The sequence below is a fragment of the Athene cunicularia genome (assembly GCF_003259725.1).
Source record: "Athene cunicularia isolate RWA chromosome 1 unlocalized genomic scaffold, athCun1 chr1_part2, whole genome shotgun sequence".
Lineage (NCBI taxonomy): Eukaryota > Metazoa > Chordata > Aves > Strigiformes > Strigidae > Athene > Athene cunicularia.
The window spans coordinates 17,865,355-17,880,867 of NW_020799092.1; the positions used below are offsets into that span (position 1 = coordinate 17,865,355).

At 41.9% G+C, this 15,513-nt stretch overlaps 1 protein-coding gene across 1 annotated transcript in view; it reads left to right on the forward strand.

The window, feature by feature from the left end:
* The first annotated feature begins 2,079 nt into the window (after window positions 1-2,079).
* The window catches only part of TBXAS1 (thromboxane A synthase 1), a 231,656-nt gene continuing 218,222 nt past the window's right edge, over window positions 2,080-15,513 (forward strand). Inside the window, exon 1 of the mRNA XM_026840998.1 lies at window positions 2,080-2,256. Within this exon, the coding sequence (XP_026696799.1) occupies window positions 2,159-2,256 (98 nt within the window). The 5' untranslated portion in view covers window positions 2,080-2,158. The remainder of the gene's footprint in view (window positions 2,257-15,513) is intronic.

The window sequence follows — 15,513 nt, forward strand, 5'->3', positions numbered from 1 at the left end:
TAACAAACGATACCAGACAGTTCGGTGAATTTTGTCATGGGCAAGAGTGCTCACTTGCAAGTTGCTGCTGCTGCTGTAATCCTGCAGATTTTTTTGATAATGGCATTTGGTAACTTTGTGTGTAACAGGTTGGTGGTCTTCTCTCAGAGAAGTGCTTCAAGGTTTGCTTTCTGGTTGACCAGAATTGGACTGGATCATATGCTTGAAACAGGATTGAAGTTTGCAGGCAGGAAAATACGGGAAAAAAGCTGAGGAATTCAGCTTTCAGATGCATTCAGATGACTGACATCATCTACCTGGATTTGTGCAAAGCTTTTGACACTGTCCCACATGACATCCTTGTCTCTGAGCTGGAGAGACATGGATTTGATGGATGGACCACTTGGTGGATAAGGAATTGGCTGAATGTTCGCAGTCAGAGTTGTAGTCAATGGCTCCATGTCCAACTGGAGAGGGGTAACAAGTGGCGTTCCTCAGGGGTTGGTATTGGGACCGGTGCTGTTTAACATCTTTGTTGGAGACATGGACAGTGGGATTGAGTGCAACCTCAGCAAGTTTGCCAACATCACCAAGCTGTGTGGTGCAGTTGATACGCTGGAGGGAAAGGATGCCAAGAAGAGGGACATTGACAGGCTTGAAAGGTGGGCCCATGCAAACCTCATAAAGATCAACAAGGCTGAGTTCAATCCCAAGCACAAATACAGGCTGGGCTGAGTGGAGGGCTATGTAGATGATGGGTGGATGAAAAACCTCCCTTATGAGGACAGGCTGAGAGAGTTGGGGTTGTTGAGCCTGGAGAAGAAAAGGCTCCAGGAAAACTTTTTAGCAGCCTTCCAGTACTTAAAGGGGGCTACAGGAAAGTTGGGGGTGGTACTCTGCATCAGGGAGTGTAGTGATAGGATGAGGGGTAATGGTTTTAGACTGAAAGAGGGTAGATTTAGATTAGATACAAGGAAGAAACTCTGTGATGTGAGGGTGGTGAGACACTGGCACAGGTTGCCCAGAGAAGCTGTGGCTGCCCCCTCCCTGGAAGTGTTCAAGGCCAGGCTGGACGGGGCTTTGAGCAGCCTGGTCTAGTGGAAGGTGTCCCTGCCCATGGCAGAGGGGTTGGAACTAGATGGTCTTTAAGGTCCCTTCTAACCCAAATCATTCTGTGATTCTATGATTCCTATACTATGGACAAAACATTTTCTGAACTGCAGTCAAAGCTTGACTGTTCATGTGCAGGTTGTTCAAGGGAGTGTGACAGCTTGACTGTGCCACAGTGCAGAGATAGTAGATGTGGCCATACTGATATTAATGCTGATACTAGAAATACAATGCAGGATTTGCCAGAGTACCTCCAGTATCTCCAGAGAGGCTGGTTGATGGTACCTCCAAGGGTACCACTGCATTAAGCCAGGAAAATTTGCTCATATTACTCATGAACCTTAGATGATACAGCCAAACAGTTCTGTCTGTGTGGACTAACCAATGTGACAGATGCTGACTTGAGGACCCTAGTAGTGCAGTTGGGTTTTTCTGCTCATTAGTTTTTCTTTCTATATATGTGTTCCAGTAGTCACATGAGAAGAGTTTTCCCTTAATTCCTCCTTTTAGTTGTGACAATTTAAAGTTTACTTTGCTTCATTCTTTTCAGGTATAACCAGTTTGGAGATTATACGGTAATGAAGTTTAATGTTGCAGAGATGCTCTGTTGTTCTTACTTCAGAGAATGCCACTGTTTGTATGCCAGGGCACCCCCGAAGGGTCTTTATATTCTTCTTCCATGGTCTGTACCATGGTCAGGCTCTCTCCCCCTCTTTTTTTCCCCACACTTTTTCCCCAGTTTCTCATACTCAATGTCTAAAAACCTATTCAACAGCACTGATGTCTCAAGCGGTGGGTATGTAAATATTTACTGGCATGACAGTCAACAACAGTCGGAGGGGGGAAGTTGCTACATCCTACCATTCAGGGAACCTTCAAGTTCTCTCAGAGTGTGCAGTCGATGAGAACAGGAAAGGTTGGCAGTTTTTACTTGACTTGATGTGTTTTTGCTCTCTTGGTTCCTGTTTTGCTGCAGATGTCATTCATATAGCTGTAGAAGGCTTTATCAGCTCTTGCGGAGACTTTCCCCTGCACACACCACTCAAGGCTGGAGCTGTAGTGGAGGAAAATGGGGCCTGTAGATCTCCTGGCATTTGCCTCTATAGAAATGAATAGTACAACGGTTACCCTGGCTTTGCTGGCAGTCTTCCTGGTCCTGCTGTACTGGTAAGTGATAATGGTGATATGGGCTGCATATCAGACACAAAGCCTGCTGAAGCTCCCCAACATCTATAGTCTTTTATTCATAAGGGGAAACTGGAAGATAATTGGCTAGAAGGGATATGGAGGGGGAGTTGGCTTGGATGCGAGATTGAAATAAATACTTATGGAACTCATGATGCGTTTCAGAGAATTCTCGCCTTGCAATATTTTCTCATAAGTGCTTTACCAACAAACTGCTAACAAAAATTGTCCTCAAAATTAAGAACTTACTATTGGTGGTTTCTTACTAGTTTCTGTAGGTGGCAGGAATATTGTTGCTGGTCAGAAAGAAACCAAGTACTTGTTGGACCTCTCCTCTGTACTATGCTGCACACTTGTCCCTTGCCAGGCTTCTTGGCTTAAGTGTACAGACACTTTAACTGCTACTTGAATTTCCTCTCTTGTTCTTTCCACACTGAGTGGTGGATACAAATCAGAATAACAGCAGCCCTAATGGTTAGCACAGTAGGCATTGCAGTGAGCTGTACTGAAATGAAAAAACCCACCCCATCCGGATAATTTATTTCAGAAATTAAATTAGCTGAACTGGGAGTGCTTTTCTGACTGTTTTTACTTGAATGAATACCTCTTCAAATCCTGCCTTCCAGTCAACCAGTGTTTTTTCTCATTTGTATGTGTGTTCAAGAAAAAGGTTTCAGGCACAGTGGTAGAAAAAGAATCTCTGACAAAAACCCAAAGCTAATCTAGGAGAGAATAGTGATGGCACCATGAGTTTAGCACAACTCTGTGGCAGCAGTGTAAGTGACAGATCACTTCTGCACATATTTCTTTATTCTTTGACTCTGTTGAGCTTTGTTCAACTTCCTTCTGTGTCAAGGGAGGGTCTAGAGAGACTGGAAAACAGTCAAGTCAAGCTCTATTTGATGTACATTGCCATATCAAGTAGGTGGGTGAGCCTGCTTTCTTAATAAGATCTACCCAAATCATCACAAACGTCCAAGTCTTACTTCCTTTGAATTTTACCAGGAAAAGAATGGCAGCACTAGATCTGTCAGTAAAACCATGCTGTTTAGCTGCTGACCTGTGCATCTCTGTGAGCTCAAGGGTGTGATAGGGAGAGCAGAGGTGCATCCACAGTTCAGAAGTGTAGATTGGTTGGTGAGATCCAGATGCTTGTGAGTCAGCTGAAAGAGCCTGATGCTTCCATGTAGTACATGCTAAGATGGGCTGAGGCCTCTGAAGACGCAGAACTGTTCTGTATAAATGTAGGGTATGTTCTGGTGCATGCTTCTCCAGACCCTCATTTTCTGGTTCAATTTAAGGAAGATTGTTCCTTCCTTTGAAGTGAAGACATGGCAGTTTAGTGCAGAATTCAGTTTTGCCATAAACAAACCTAGCTCTAATTGCAGACTGAAGTCAAAGTTAAACCAGGCTTCTGGCTGGGAACAGATAGCTGCTGAATTCGTGCCTACCATATAAGTTTCAAAAAGTCCAATTTAGGAGTGAGGTGGGAAATTGCCTTACAGTAAAGATACCCCTTTCAGTGCTTCTCTTTTCCCGGCTGAAGGTGAGTTCTGTGAAGGCATCAAGTAAAGGAAGGTGGAGTTTTATATGGGAAAGTGTTTTCTACTCTTACCTGCCAATGGTTATTACTAACCAATTTTGTTGATCTACAGATACAGGTTGATTTTAAGTAGCTTATTAAGTACAGGTGCCTATAGGTCACTCCTCCAATGAGAAGCTGTTGTTTCTTAAACTTTCAGTGAAATATGCTGGGCAACATCTGTGGGCTATTGGTAGGTTTGCCTGGGGGCTAAGCTATTCAGATCCATTTATTTCTGTAAAATGCAGTGACTGAACCTGTAAGGTTAATGGCTTGAAGCACATCTGCAAGTGTGGTGTTTGTTGCTTAAACCTGTCAACCTATTCATTTGAGAGTCTATTTTTTACAAAGTTTTTTACACTGCGTGTCTGTTTAAACAAGTAAGTAAAACCCAGTGCGTGCTCACAGCTTCCTTTGTTCATGGCATGAGTTTAAGACTCATTTAAAGAGTGTGTAAAGGGTTGCTAATAGAAATGCAGGTCCCTAATTTTAGAGAATGTTTTTATTACAATCATGTTGCATACCCAATTGTCTGGCTCTTCTAGGAGTCAGAAAACACAAATGTAATGTATGGCAGGGGTAATAATAAAATAATAACTCTTCAAGTTCCTTTGACGTTTTCATTCTAAGCCTTATTCTCATTTTTTAATAACTTCCGAATTCTTTTTCTAGCTTTTTCTACCAGCATTGTATCTTTTCAGAAGGGCAGTCATGGGAGAATGGAAGAATGAATATTTGCTGTTGTAAATTTTTTTATGGAAGTACCTTATAATTAACTGGGGTCATATTGTGTCAACTGCTATGTGAGTACAAGGAAGAGGCAGTTTGTCCATCTTGTTGGCTGTAAAAGGCTTACAGGCTAAACAGAAGGCACTTGCAAGTAGAGAAGAGAGTCAGTAGATCTAATGCACACTAGAACAGCAACATGGTGATGGCAACTCTTGTGTTATAGAGTTATTTCCTTAGCATGATTTTTGTGGATGGGGTTACTGGGTGGTTTGCATGACAGTCTTGAGCTGCTGACCATCGGTTCAGTCACTGTTAGCATGTGTATTGTAAGGCCAGCTGTAATTTATCACAGTTCAGCTGGCAGGTGGTATCTTGCTAAGTTGTGATAAGACCAATCTTTTCACATTTTTGGGTAAGGTGAGGTCATATGAAACAGGGAGAGAAGCAAGGGTGGTTGGGAAAGGGAAGAGAGGCTGTAGCTGCATCAAAATAAACCTCTAGAGAAGATACAGGTCGTAGGAGGAAACTTGGATGATTTGATAAATTTTTTTAGACTTATTAATGGTACAGTGAAGATCATCAATAACTTTTTATAACCAATCCTCTAATAGAACATCTCTGATTTCTCCTGTGTTGTCATCGGTGTAATATGTACATCGCCTTCATAAAGGTGATGTGTGTACTGTATTGTGTCAATTTTAAATCAGTGGAAAAATTCAGCAACTATAATCTCTCAGTGTTTGTCTTGCACATGACCTTAAGTCAGCTGTAAGGAGAGACTTTCTAAGGTAGTTGTTTTAATGTTGGGAGTAGAAAGAACAGAGAAGCTTCTGGGTACACAGGCTTTTCAGATTTGAAATGGGAAGAACAAACCTTAGGTTGCTTTTTTTGGTAATCTGTTAATTTAACAGGCTGCTCTAGCCTGCTTGCTGTCTACCCTCCCCATCCTTAGCACTTGCTCTCAGCAGGTCAAAGTCTCTTCTTGCAGATCTCATATCATGGATTCTTCGATGGCTGTTGCTACCTCATTACTGTTGTGACAGACAATGAAATTACTGCTTAACCAACCACAAAAAGGCATAATATGTCTAAATACATAAAGTTCAGTAATACCAGTGGCACAACACTGAGTACTTCTCAAAAATCTCTTGTCCATGTCTCTTCCACCCCCTATAATTGCTACTAGCCAAATTGAGTATCAGAGCAGTTTCTTTTAAGATCCCTTCCTTTCTCAACTGCAAGGACTGCTGTCTCTATTTGCTTAATCTTTGTGAATCTCAGCTTTTTTCAGGCATGAAATAAAAATAAACACTTAAGGGAGGAATGAGGTTAACATTTACAAATCCCAGTGATAGTCTCTATTGAAAAATACAGTAGTGTATCTGTGCAACATACTGTTGATTTTCATTTCAAACATACGCTGAGTTGGGTATCCCATGCTTGGTTGTAGCTGCAAACATTGCTTTGTGTCTTTCTTTTTGCTGTCTGGGAAGATGTTTGATAAAATGAAAGCAGGAGTTTATCTTCCTTTAAAGTTTAATGTACCATAAGCTTAGCATTATGAAGAAGCTGTCACAGCATTCAGATACCTGTGTTCAAACTGGATTATCAACCCCTTGTCTAAACAAACTTGGGTTTTCTTAGAAACACGGAGGTTGGATGGGAGGTGTTTGTTTATGTTTATAAGATACGTGTCTAATTGCATGCTTTCAAACATAGCAAAAGGTATACTAGTGGTGTTCTTGTCTGTTTCTGAAAAGCTAAATCATTCAGAAAGATGCCATTTTTACAGTAGTATTAATGATCACTTATATTACAGAAATGTACAGAGAGATTGAGAGATTTGGGTTCCACTGGATCTAGATACTGTCCACCCATTGCATAAAAAGTCAATCCTACCCCAAAGCATTTGCAGTCTCTGATCAAAACCAATGAAAACTAAACTTTTTTTTTTTTTTTTCCTCTGGCCTTAATCCTAGACGTTTGCATACACTTAGATGCAGGAGCTGCTTAGGAATGTGGGACAACATGTGTTAATCAGTTGGTACCATACCTGTACTAGACAGCATCAGAATTTAATCTCAGGACAGGTAGTATTTTGATATAGGTGACTTTGATACTATTACTTGTTTGGCATTACTTTATATCTGTGGTTTTGGAAAGGGCAAGTTTAGAGATAATCTGTCTCAAATAAAACTTCATTCTGGTTTTGCAGAATGGGCTTGAGTGAGGCAAAAGTTAGATCAAACAGATCTCAGGTATTTTATTTTTCCAACTAGATGCCACCTAAAGCCATATCTGGCACCATTTTTTACTCAAAAAAAAAAAAAGTATTTACAAAAGATGTTTGATTGCTAGATCTCTAGGCTTATGGTTTGAATGCAGGCATAGGGTGAGCAGGTTATCCTCCCAAATGCATCCAGATAACGCTTCTGGACGCATCCAGTATCAGGTGGCACAAAACTTGGATCCTTTCTGGGAAGAGCACCAACTGTGTGTGGGTAGGCTCAAACTTTACCAGCTGTCATTGCTGCCATCAGAGGCACAAGGCTGCAAGGACCATTACGGCTGGAAACAGGCCTGGGTACAGAGCACCAACATACACCTGTAAAGATGTACAGCTCTGCTCTCATGTCAGGCTCATCGAGTTGAGAGGTTCAGAGCGACATCCTAATCTTCCGATGTTAAAGTATGCTTGTTTCCTTCACTGGCAAAAAGCGCAGCTCTGCCGATGGCGAATGCTCAGGGCTGATGCTTGTGTACTGCTGCTGGGCACTGGCTGCTGGGCTCTCCTCCATCTTGCACATCCCTCCCACAGCAGTGGCTGGCCTCACAGCCGGGCTGCAAGGTTGCTGTCCCTAATGAGCCTTCCCCTAGTACAACCTTGCAGCTTCTCAGTTTGCAGTGAACCCTGAATCAGGTTAATAGGGTCAGAAGGCAGGGAAGTTTGGGGTTTTTATATTCTGTTAACCCCAGCTGGTTTTGGTTTTTTCCTAAAATGGCCGTTACGTCAGTGGAAGTCATTCTGCTTCCCTCCCCTTCATTCAAATGACCCATTATGAAAACTAGGAGGATCTGACTCAACAGGAAACATCAGCAAACTGCTGGTGATGACAGAAAAAACTAACAGATTCTGGATTGTCTTTGTCACGCAGCTTTGCATCAAGCAAAACTGGAATTCCCACTAACGTGTCAATCATAATTTGATCCCACAGCTATGCAATATATGGCCTCATCTTTGAGCTAAATCAAGCATCTCTAGGTGAGCCTGAGAAGGAGCAGAGTACGATACTGAATTATAATTTGGAAAAGTGCCACACCACAAAAGACTAAATACGTTATTTCACTGAAAGCAAAGATTTGGTCATCCAGAATGAAGTTCACTCAGTGCCCTGATTATGCTGCTTTTAAGTAAAGTCCTCCTTTTTTGTGGGGGGAGAGGTACAACAATTTTCCATCATTGCTTTTGCAGCTTCAGAGTTAAATTCTCTGGGATGTCCTCAGAGGCTGTTATAAAACCCTGGTTAGCCTGATAAATGTATCTCAGCCTTTAGTGATGTTCAGCTTTCGTTTTGCTTGCTTGCTCTTCACTGCAAAACTCAGAGGCCTGTTCAAGTTTGTTGGTTTGTTGGTTTTGGTTTTGTTTGTTTGTTTGTTTGTTTAAAAAAAAACTTTAGAGATTACCTCTCCAGCCATGTTTATCTGAAGACCCTCAAGTGCTTTCTGTTTTTTTTGCTTTTGTGAAGGTGCATTTTACCCTAACAACTCTGTGTGAAGAAGTAAATCTCCAGCCTATTCATTTCTCCTGGTCCTCATTTTTCCCTAAACCTTTTCATGCCTCTCCCCATAAAATCCCTGAAGCACAATTTGGTTTTGGTGCATGGAGATTATAGCATTAACAGTATGTTAAGGTAGACCTACAGGGATAAGTTAACTTCCTTTCACGAAGCAATTATATTTACCTGTCTTCTGGCATTGTCTCCAGATGTAGTGTCCAGTGTAGCATGCTGCAAAGCTGGCTAAAGCTCACAAATGCCGCCAGGCCAACAGGAGCTGGATGCAGCCCTTAAGCAATCCCATTTCTGCTTTCCCTTCCTGCGGGGCTTGGGATGGGCTGGGTCTGATCTGGACTGGGTTGACCAGACAGGAGAGATTGGCAAGCGGGGGAATTACTCTGGCTTCTCCATTGGGCAGCTTCTGCCTGGGATTCTTCTCTGGAGCTTCCCTTATCTCTTCTGGACTAGCAATTTACTTTTAACTTCTGATCTGCTGGTTGCTTTGTTCATCTTGGGGATATTCAGGCACCTTGCAAACTAATTTTGGGTGCTCTGAATTAGCTTCTGGGAGCTCCTCCTCCCAGAGTGGGAGATCCACTGACTATTAAGAACCTGATGAATTTAAGGCACTGTTCTTGGTACACAAAATGGAACTGAAATTAGATGATGAAAGAAGGCAATGTAAACAACCTCCTTAAAGAGAAGCTCTGCCTGTGAGCAGTGGGGCACTCCATCCCATTGTGCAGGGGCTATCTCTTGCTGTGTCTGTGCATTTAATTGCCAGGCTCAGAGGGGCCTCTCAGGACTGTTGTAATTCCTCTGAACAGTGCTGTGAACTCTGCTCTCCCCTGAACCCTAGGGCAGCATATTGGCAGTTCCTGTGACTGCTCTGCACTGGGGTGACTAGTTTAGCATCCTCATGTGCTCCAAGGGGCGTGGACTTGTCACTCCACATCTTTCAGTGTCCTGCCAGCCTGGCTGTGCTCCTTCTTAAATGGAAAGTTAAATCAATTGGGCAGCTTTGACAGGTGAGACTTCCTCAGAGTGCTGAAAAGTAAATCTGTGTTCTGCCTTCTCTTGTCTCCCTCAGCACTGCTCCCATCATTAAAAGAAAGTTGCCTTATATTCTTCTTCACTCCTTTTTGTCTTTGTATCAGGCTTCATCAATAACTGTTTGGTGTGTTTTGTCTTCATTGCTGGCTCACTGTTAATTAATGCCTTTGAGTGGCATGCCTTGCTTCTCTGTAGGAAGGTTTTATACAGTATTTAATGGAGCTGTCTGAAAACTATTTTTAAATAAAATATTGACATATTATTGAGAGATCGTTTTTTATAAGTTCCCCTTGACATATGTTATCTTCCTGGGTTTGTTTTTGGCTTTTTTCCCCATTGAAAACAAAGTTTACTGTTCCATGAGCAAAGTGTGTGCTAACTGTTCAGAAACAACCAGCAGAAAGAGCTCAAAGTATTTTCTGGCTTGGGTCTGGAAATGCATTTATTTCACTTTCACAGGATTAGTGGAGGAGCCTGAGAAAATTATGTTCAGTAAGTATCTCTTCATCCCCTCGCTTTATGTGCCATTGCTTACACTGGTGACAATTTCTTTTAAGTTCTGCTTGTTTATTTTACATGTATTTTCTATGGCTGGAGTGATAGTGTAGGTCAATAGGGATACTAGACTTTTAATGCAGGGGTCATCTAGAATGTGGTAGATCCTTCATTTCCATTCCTCTAGTAATTTCTTTTCTGTCCAGTCTTTTCTTTCATGGTTCTGCAGAACCTCTGGGCTTGTTGGGGGAGTTTATTAAGGAATCAATAAACAAGGGAAAGGGCAAAAGCTGTTATATGAGTTTGTTTCTTGGATAGGAAAAGAAGCTGGATGCCCAGCAATGGCTGAAGAAGGAGTGGGAAGAATGAGTGGGAACAGAAGAATATGATTCCATATGAATTCGAAGTGGGTCATTACAGATTGAGGCCAAGGATGTTTGGGAAAGTTGAGGCTGGAGGAAAGGAGCTGAACTAAGATCTACATTGGGAGTAGGGCATGGGGCAGTGGCTATGTGCTTGTGTTGACAAAGTGAAGTCTGCTTCCTTCGAAAGAATCGTTCCTTTCAGCTAGTAGAAACCTTGTGATAGTTGAGGGGTATGGGAAGGATGAAAAGGCAGTGGACTTTAGAGGAGATGGGTAATTGGTAACTGTGTGATCACAAGCTCCTGCTGTATGAATGCTCTTGGATGAGAACTATTGGCAGACTTTTGAACCTGTAACCCTAAGTATTCTTTTAACTTATTCAGTAGCAATAAATCTGATGTAATCTGGGCATGCATGTTTGTGGTTTCTCATCCAAAAAGCTCCAAAGAGCTTTTATGTAAACACCCTCTCAGTAGAGCTATAACAAGATGAAGAGGTCATTGAGGCACGTGGTTTGAAATGTGGGAAAGACATGAAATACAGCCACCCTGGGAGAGGAAGGAGCAGCTAAAGGATCTTCAATGTGTTGCATTCTAGCATGAGGGACAGAGTGTAATAATAGTCAAGAATGCAAGGGCCTTCTTCCAACTTTTAAAATATCAATGTGATCTGCATGCCCTCTGAAGACTTTAACAAATCTCAATTTTAAGATTTTCTGAGTTATCATGGGTTGAGATGCAGCAATGTCTTCAAGGGAGACCTAAGTATAGGCTTCACGGTAGGAAAACTGAGAAGCTGTATGTTTATGGAAAAACAGATTTCAGTGAGTAAAACACTAATGTTCTGGATTGTTTCATGTCACTGAAAGTTATGATGTATTCTACCCAGCATGGGACTCTGGGCTGCCCAAATATTTCTTTATTAGCCAGTCCGGTCACACCTCTGGCCGAGTGAGAGACAACACAGCTTTAAGAAGAGCAAACACCTCTTGGTGGTCCCAGAAAGACTTCAGATCCACTCTGTAGCTAATGAAGTGAGGCTGTTCTGGAGTGACGTTCAGCAGCATTCACTTCTAGATCTGCATCTGCCTTGATGTCTCTAGGGTGGGGCAAAGATAAAGAAAGGATCCTTGGTTTTGTGATAACTATTCCTAGCTATGGCAACAAACCTTGAGCTTCTGAAATCTCAGAAGAATATTATTTTAAACTTTGTCTACCAGAAAGTTTTAGACTTCAGGTCATTTCTCACAGTTTGGACACCATCCTCAGTAGTTATGTTTTTAAACTTCAAAAAGTTAAAATTATTACCAGTATTAAGTATTTAGTGGTTTCACAATTTATTTTCTTTCCTGAAATATGACTTTTGCTTAATATAAATGGCAGTGCTATCAACTTGAGTGGAAAACTAGCTGTCTGGTGTTCTCCTAGGACACAGAGCCCTGTTGCTGAAAGAAAGACACCATCAGATTTTGGCTGCCAGGCACAGAGGAGTGAAGAATCTCCCCAGAGCAGGTTGCAGAGGGAATTTGGAATATCAGCTGTGGGCACAAGATGGTGGAAGGATCGTTAAGAGTTTGTGCCTTTGGAGACCATGTATCTCATAAGGACTGGTGTATTCACAGAGAAAGGATGTTCATCCTGCTGGGACTCAGGCTGGGATTTGAGGCTTGGGATCTGAGTAGTTTGTCCCCTAACCTGCCTCCTCAACTTTAGTAGAAGCAAGCTATTAACAAGCATGGTAAGGAGGCCCCCATTTCCATGGTAGCTGGTGACTCAGTTCCTCTTGCAAGCCTTGACTGTATCATCGATGGACATTTTTCTATTTCATTTTTGACATTGCTAGGGATTCTGTGCAGTAAAGCCTTTTCTCTCTCCTTCCCCCCCTTTTTATTTACGTTCCTGAGTTAGAGCATAGCCAAGCAGTGAGCTCAGTGCCATGAAAGCATTTTATATTTTGAGCAGAGATAAAAATCTCATTCCTTCTATAAACAAAACAAATCAACAGATGATGCCCAGGAGAACCATTTCTCTATAGCCATTTTCCTCCAGCTGCTTTCTATTCTGTGCAGCTTGCAATGCACCATATGAAATACGTGTGTGCCTTTCTGTGTGTGCAAAACACAGGTTTCCTCCAGACAGTGGCAGCTCCATCATAAAAAAACCCTGCATTTTTTCTTTTATAATGCTGTAATAAGTTTACTAATAAATTTGAGATATTTGGTTGTTTAATAGCATATAGTTTAGCAATGCTAGAGATATGCTGGAGGAGCTCTGCAGTCACAGCCACTGTGTCTTCACTCTGTATGGGTTTGGGCTCTTGTCTGTGGGAGCACGAGGGGCAGAAATAATCTGAATGAGTTTCCGTGCGTCATAAACATGGGAAGGATGAGGGTACAGCCAAAATGCTTGTTCAGAGTTTGCTGCCCTGTGTGTACTTGCATGTGTCTGTGTTGGTGAGGAGTTCCTCTCAGGTGGTACTGTGGCTTTTTGGCTGGGCACAAGTCTGTTGCAGGATAAGCCTGTTGGAAGGCAATGAGAAGTGGCCCCTTCAGCCTCTTGAAAGCCCTTGGATGATGGTACCTCTTGCTTTCCTGCTTTTGTTTGGCCATGGTGAACAGTTCAGAGGCTCAGGTGAATGGCCAAAAGCTGCAGTGGGGGGTGTGAGACCCAGCAGCACCATGGAAAGAGATCAATCATGAGAAAGAGCAGTAGGGTTCTTGATGAGGAGCTGGTAGATAATGTGCATGGTGAGGTCTCACATGCTTGGGAATACTTGTAGGTCAGCCCTTGGCAAAGGTGTAGCTGCAGATGTCTCTTATCTCAGCAGCATTTCTCTGCTCATTTCCCCCTCCTGAGATGTGCTTCTCTACAGAAGGAGGGTGACTAAGCCAGATGTTCCTAAACTGAGGCCTGGGAGAGTAGTATTTATCCTTGCAGGGGCAGGGAAAGGTGATAAAAGTTTGAGCATTGCTAGGTGAATGGACTGTTTTTTTGCCATATATAGTCAGTAGCTTCCAAGACGTGGAGGAACCTGGACCTAGTAGGGGGGCAGGAGGACAATAAAATTTGGCAACACTTCTGGTCATCTTGATAAAGCATGGTTTAGAACTGAAGGAAAATACTGTGGTTTCTCATCTAAAAAGATCCCAAGAGCTTTTATGTAAACAGCCTGTAAGTATACATGTATGTACACACATATGTATATGTTTCTATTTATATATAAATACACAGCAAATGACTGAGAATAAACAGCTTCTAAATAAGCAGCAGAACATAACTGATCTGACCCTTGGATAGATCGCGCTCTGTGCCCAAAGCAGCCCCCTTATCCCATCTCTAGCCAAATGACTTCTGGCAGCTAAGGAAATAACCTTGGGTAAAACCAATAGAACTTTTATAACAGGGACATTAGCTGTTGACCCTGAATGTATTTTATGACACCACCTTGGTTTTGCCTTGTATATCTTTATTCTGTTGTTGATATGTTGTTCTGTGTTTCTGAAAAACTGCAGTCTCTCCACACCACACCAGTATCTGTCATTGCGGCACTTGGGCTGCAGGTTTACACTCTAAGCACTGGATCATTCTCTAAGGCAGATCTGACCTGGACCAGGGTGGGCAAGAGACAATTTTGATTCAGTTAATTGGAGTGCAAGACAACTAGTTTGTACCATTTCTGCAATGCTACTGGGAGAAGATGGGCTGTACTTGATCTGGTTCAAAGTTCACTTTTCCATATTAACAAATCTGAGTTAACAGAGCTCATTTCTACCAGACCAATCCTTTGGGCGGTGTGGCTGGGATGGTTTTATTCAGAGGTTTCTTGCCCTAAACCTGGATTTACTGTATCATTAAATCAGGGTCTCAAACTCACTTGAGAACTCAGTTCCACTTACTTTGTGCCATTGTCCTGGTAAAGTTAGGGAGCAGCAACAAAAGTTCAGTAGAAATTTCACTGACTGCCAAGTGAACATGAATGAGTTTTTAAAAACTGGTATTTGAGAATATGCTTCCCAAGCTGGTTTGCTTATGTCTAAGCATCTGGGCTTGTAGCATCTATGAAGCTTGAACTCAGATCTTTAAGGAAATGAAAGGTAAGCACTGTAACATAGCTGACTTCTTTTTTTTTTTTTCCAAAGAAGCAAAATATTTTACGTGCTCAGTTCTTTTGAAAATTTGGCTTTAAATGGGGGTGGTTAACAGTCAGAAATCTTGTCCCAGTTGTTGGTGGCAATGGCTGGTTGTTTTTCTGGTTGACACTATTTTGTGTCAAGTTTTAGAGCTGACTGTAAAATTTAAAAACATTTCAGTAAAGTTTACGTGGGCAACTTGTCTCATTCGTTATCCAAGAAATTCTGAACTCTTAAATAACCACTCTAAGCTGATTTACTAGTGTAAACCCTTTAAATTTATAGGCTGAATTTGGCTTGCATTGCTTGGACCAGTGATAAAACAGTGTTGGATTTTTTTCTTTCTTACCTGAGAACAGTTAGAAATAATTCTCTCGCCTTTCAACTTTCACATGGACCTTTTTCTGACTGAAAAATGTTGTTAAACATAATATTGATACAGTAAAAGAGCAATCCACACAGAAACCCAAGCTGCACCATAAATCTTTCTCTGAAGTTGCTCACACTGGTTATGTAAATAAAAGAAAATTGATGCTGTTTGCAGAATTGTGATGATATAGGGGAAATTGCTCTTACGTGACAGAAATTGTGGGTGTGTATGTGCGCCCATCTATCTGTCCACCCACCCACCCAGCTCTTTTTTGTTTTGGTTAACTCTGTAGCTGGCATACATACCACAGAACCACTACCTGACGTGGAAAATGCCTTTTCTCAAGCTTTCATGGAGGATCATTACAGTGGCTGTTTTGTCTTTTCCTTCCTTGGCAAAGACCTTTTGGCAAAAAATATATTGCTCAGTTCATGAGGAATTACTGTATGTAGTCAGATACCAATGACTTTCAGTTGAATGTGGCGGGTTTTGGTTCCCATTCCAAACAGTTTGTAGAGATACAGTGCACTAAGGGACATTTCAGTCCCAATGACTGTTGATCCCCAAGGATGCAGCTGATCCATCTGTGGTTTTTTTATTTGTAAATTGCATTGCATTTGTAAATAGCTAGTGGCCAAAATCATTATCAATGTGTTAATTTAAAGATCAGTCAGCATTTTCAAACGCTGGACAGTTTCAGGAGCTTTCTCTGAGCAAGTTGGAGGCTGTGAGCAAATTGTT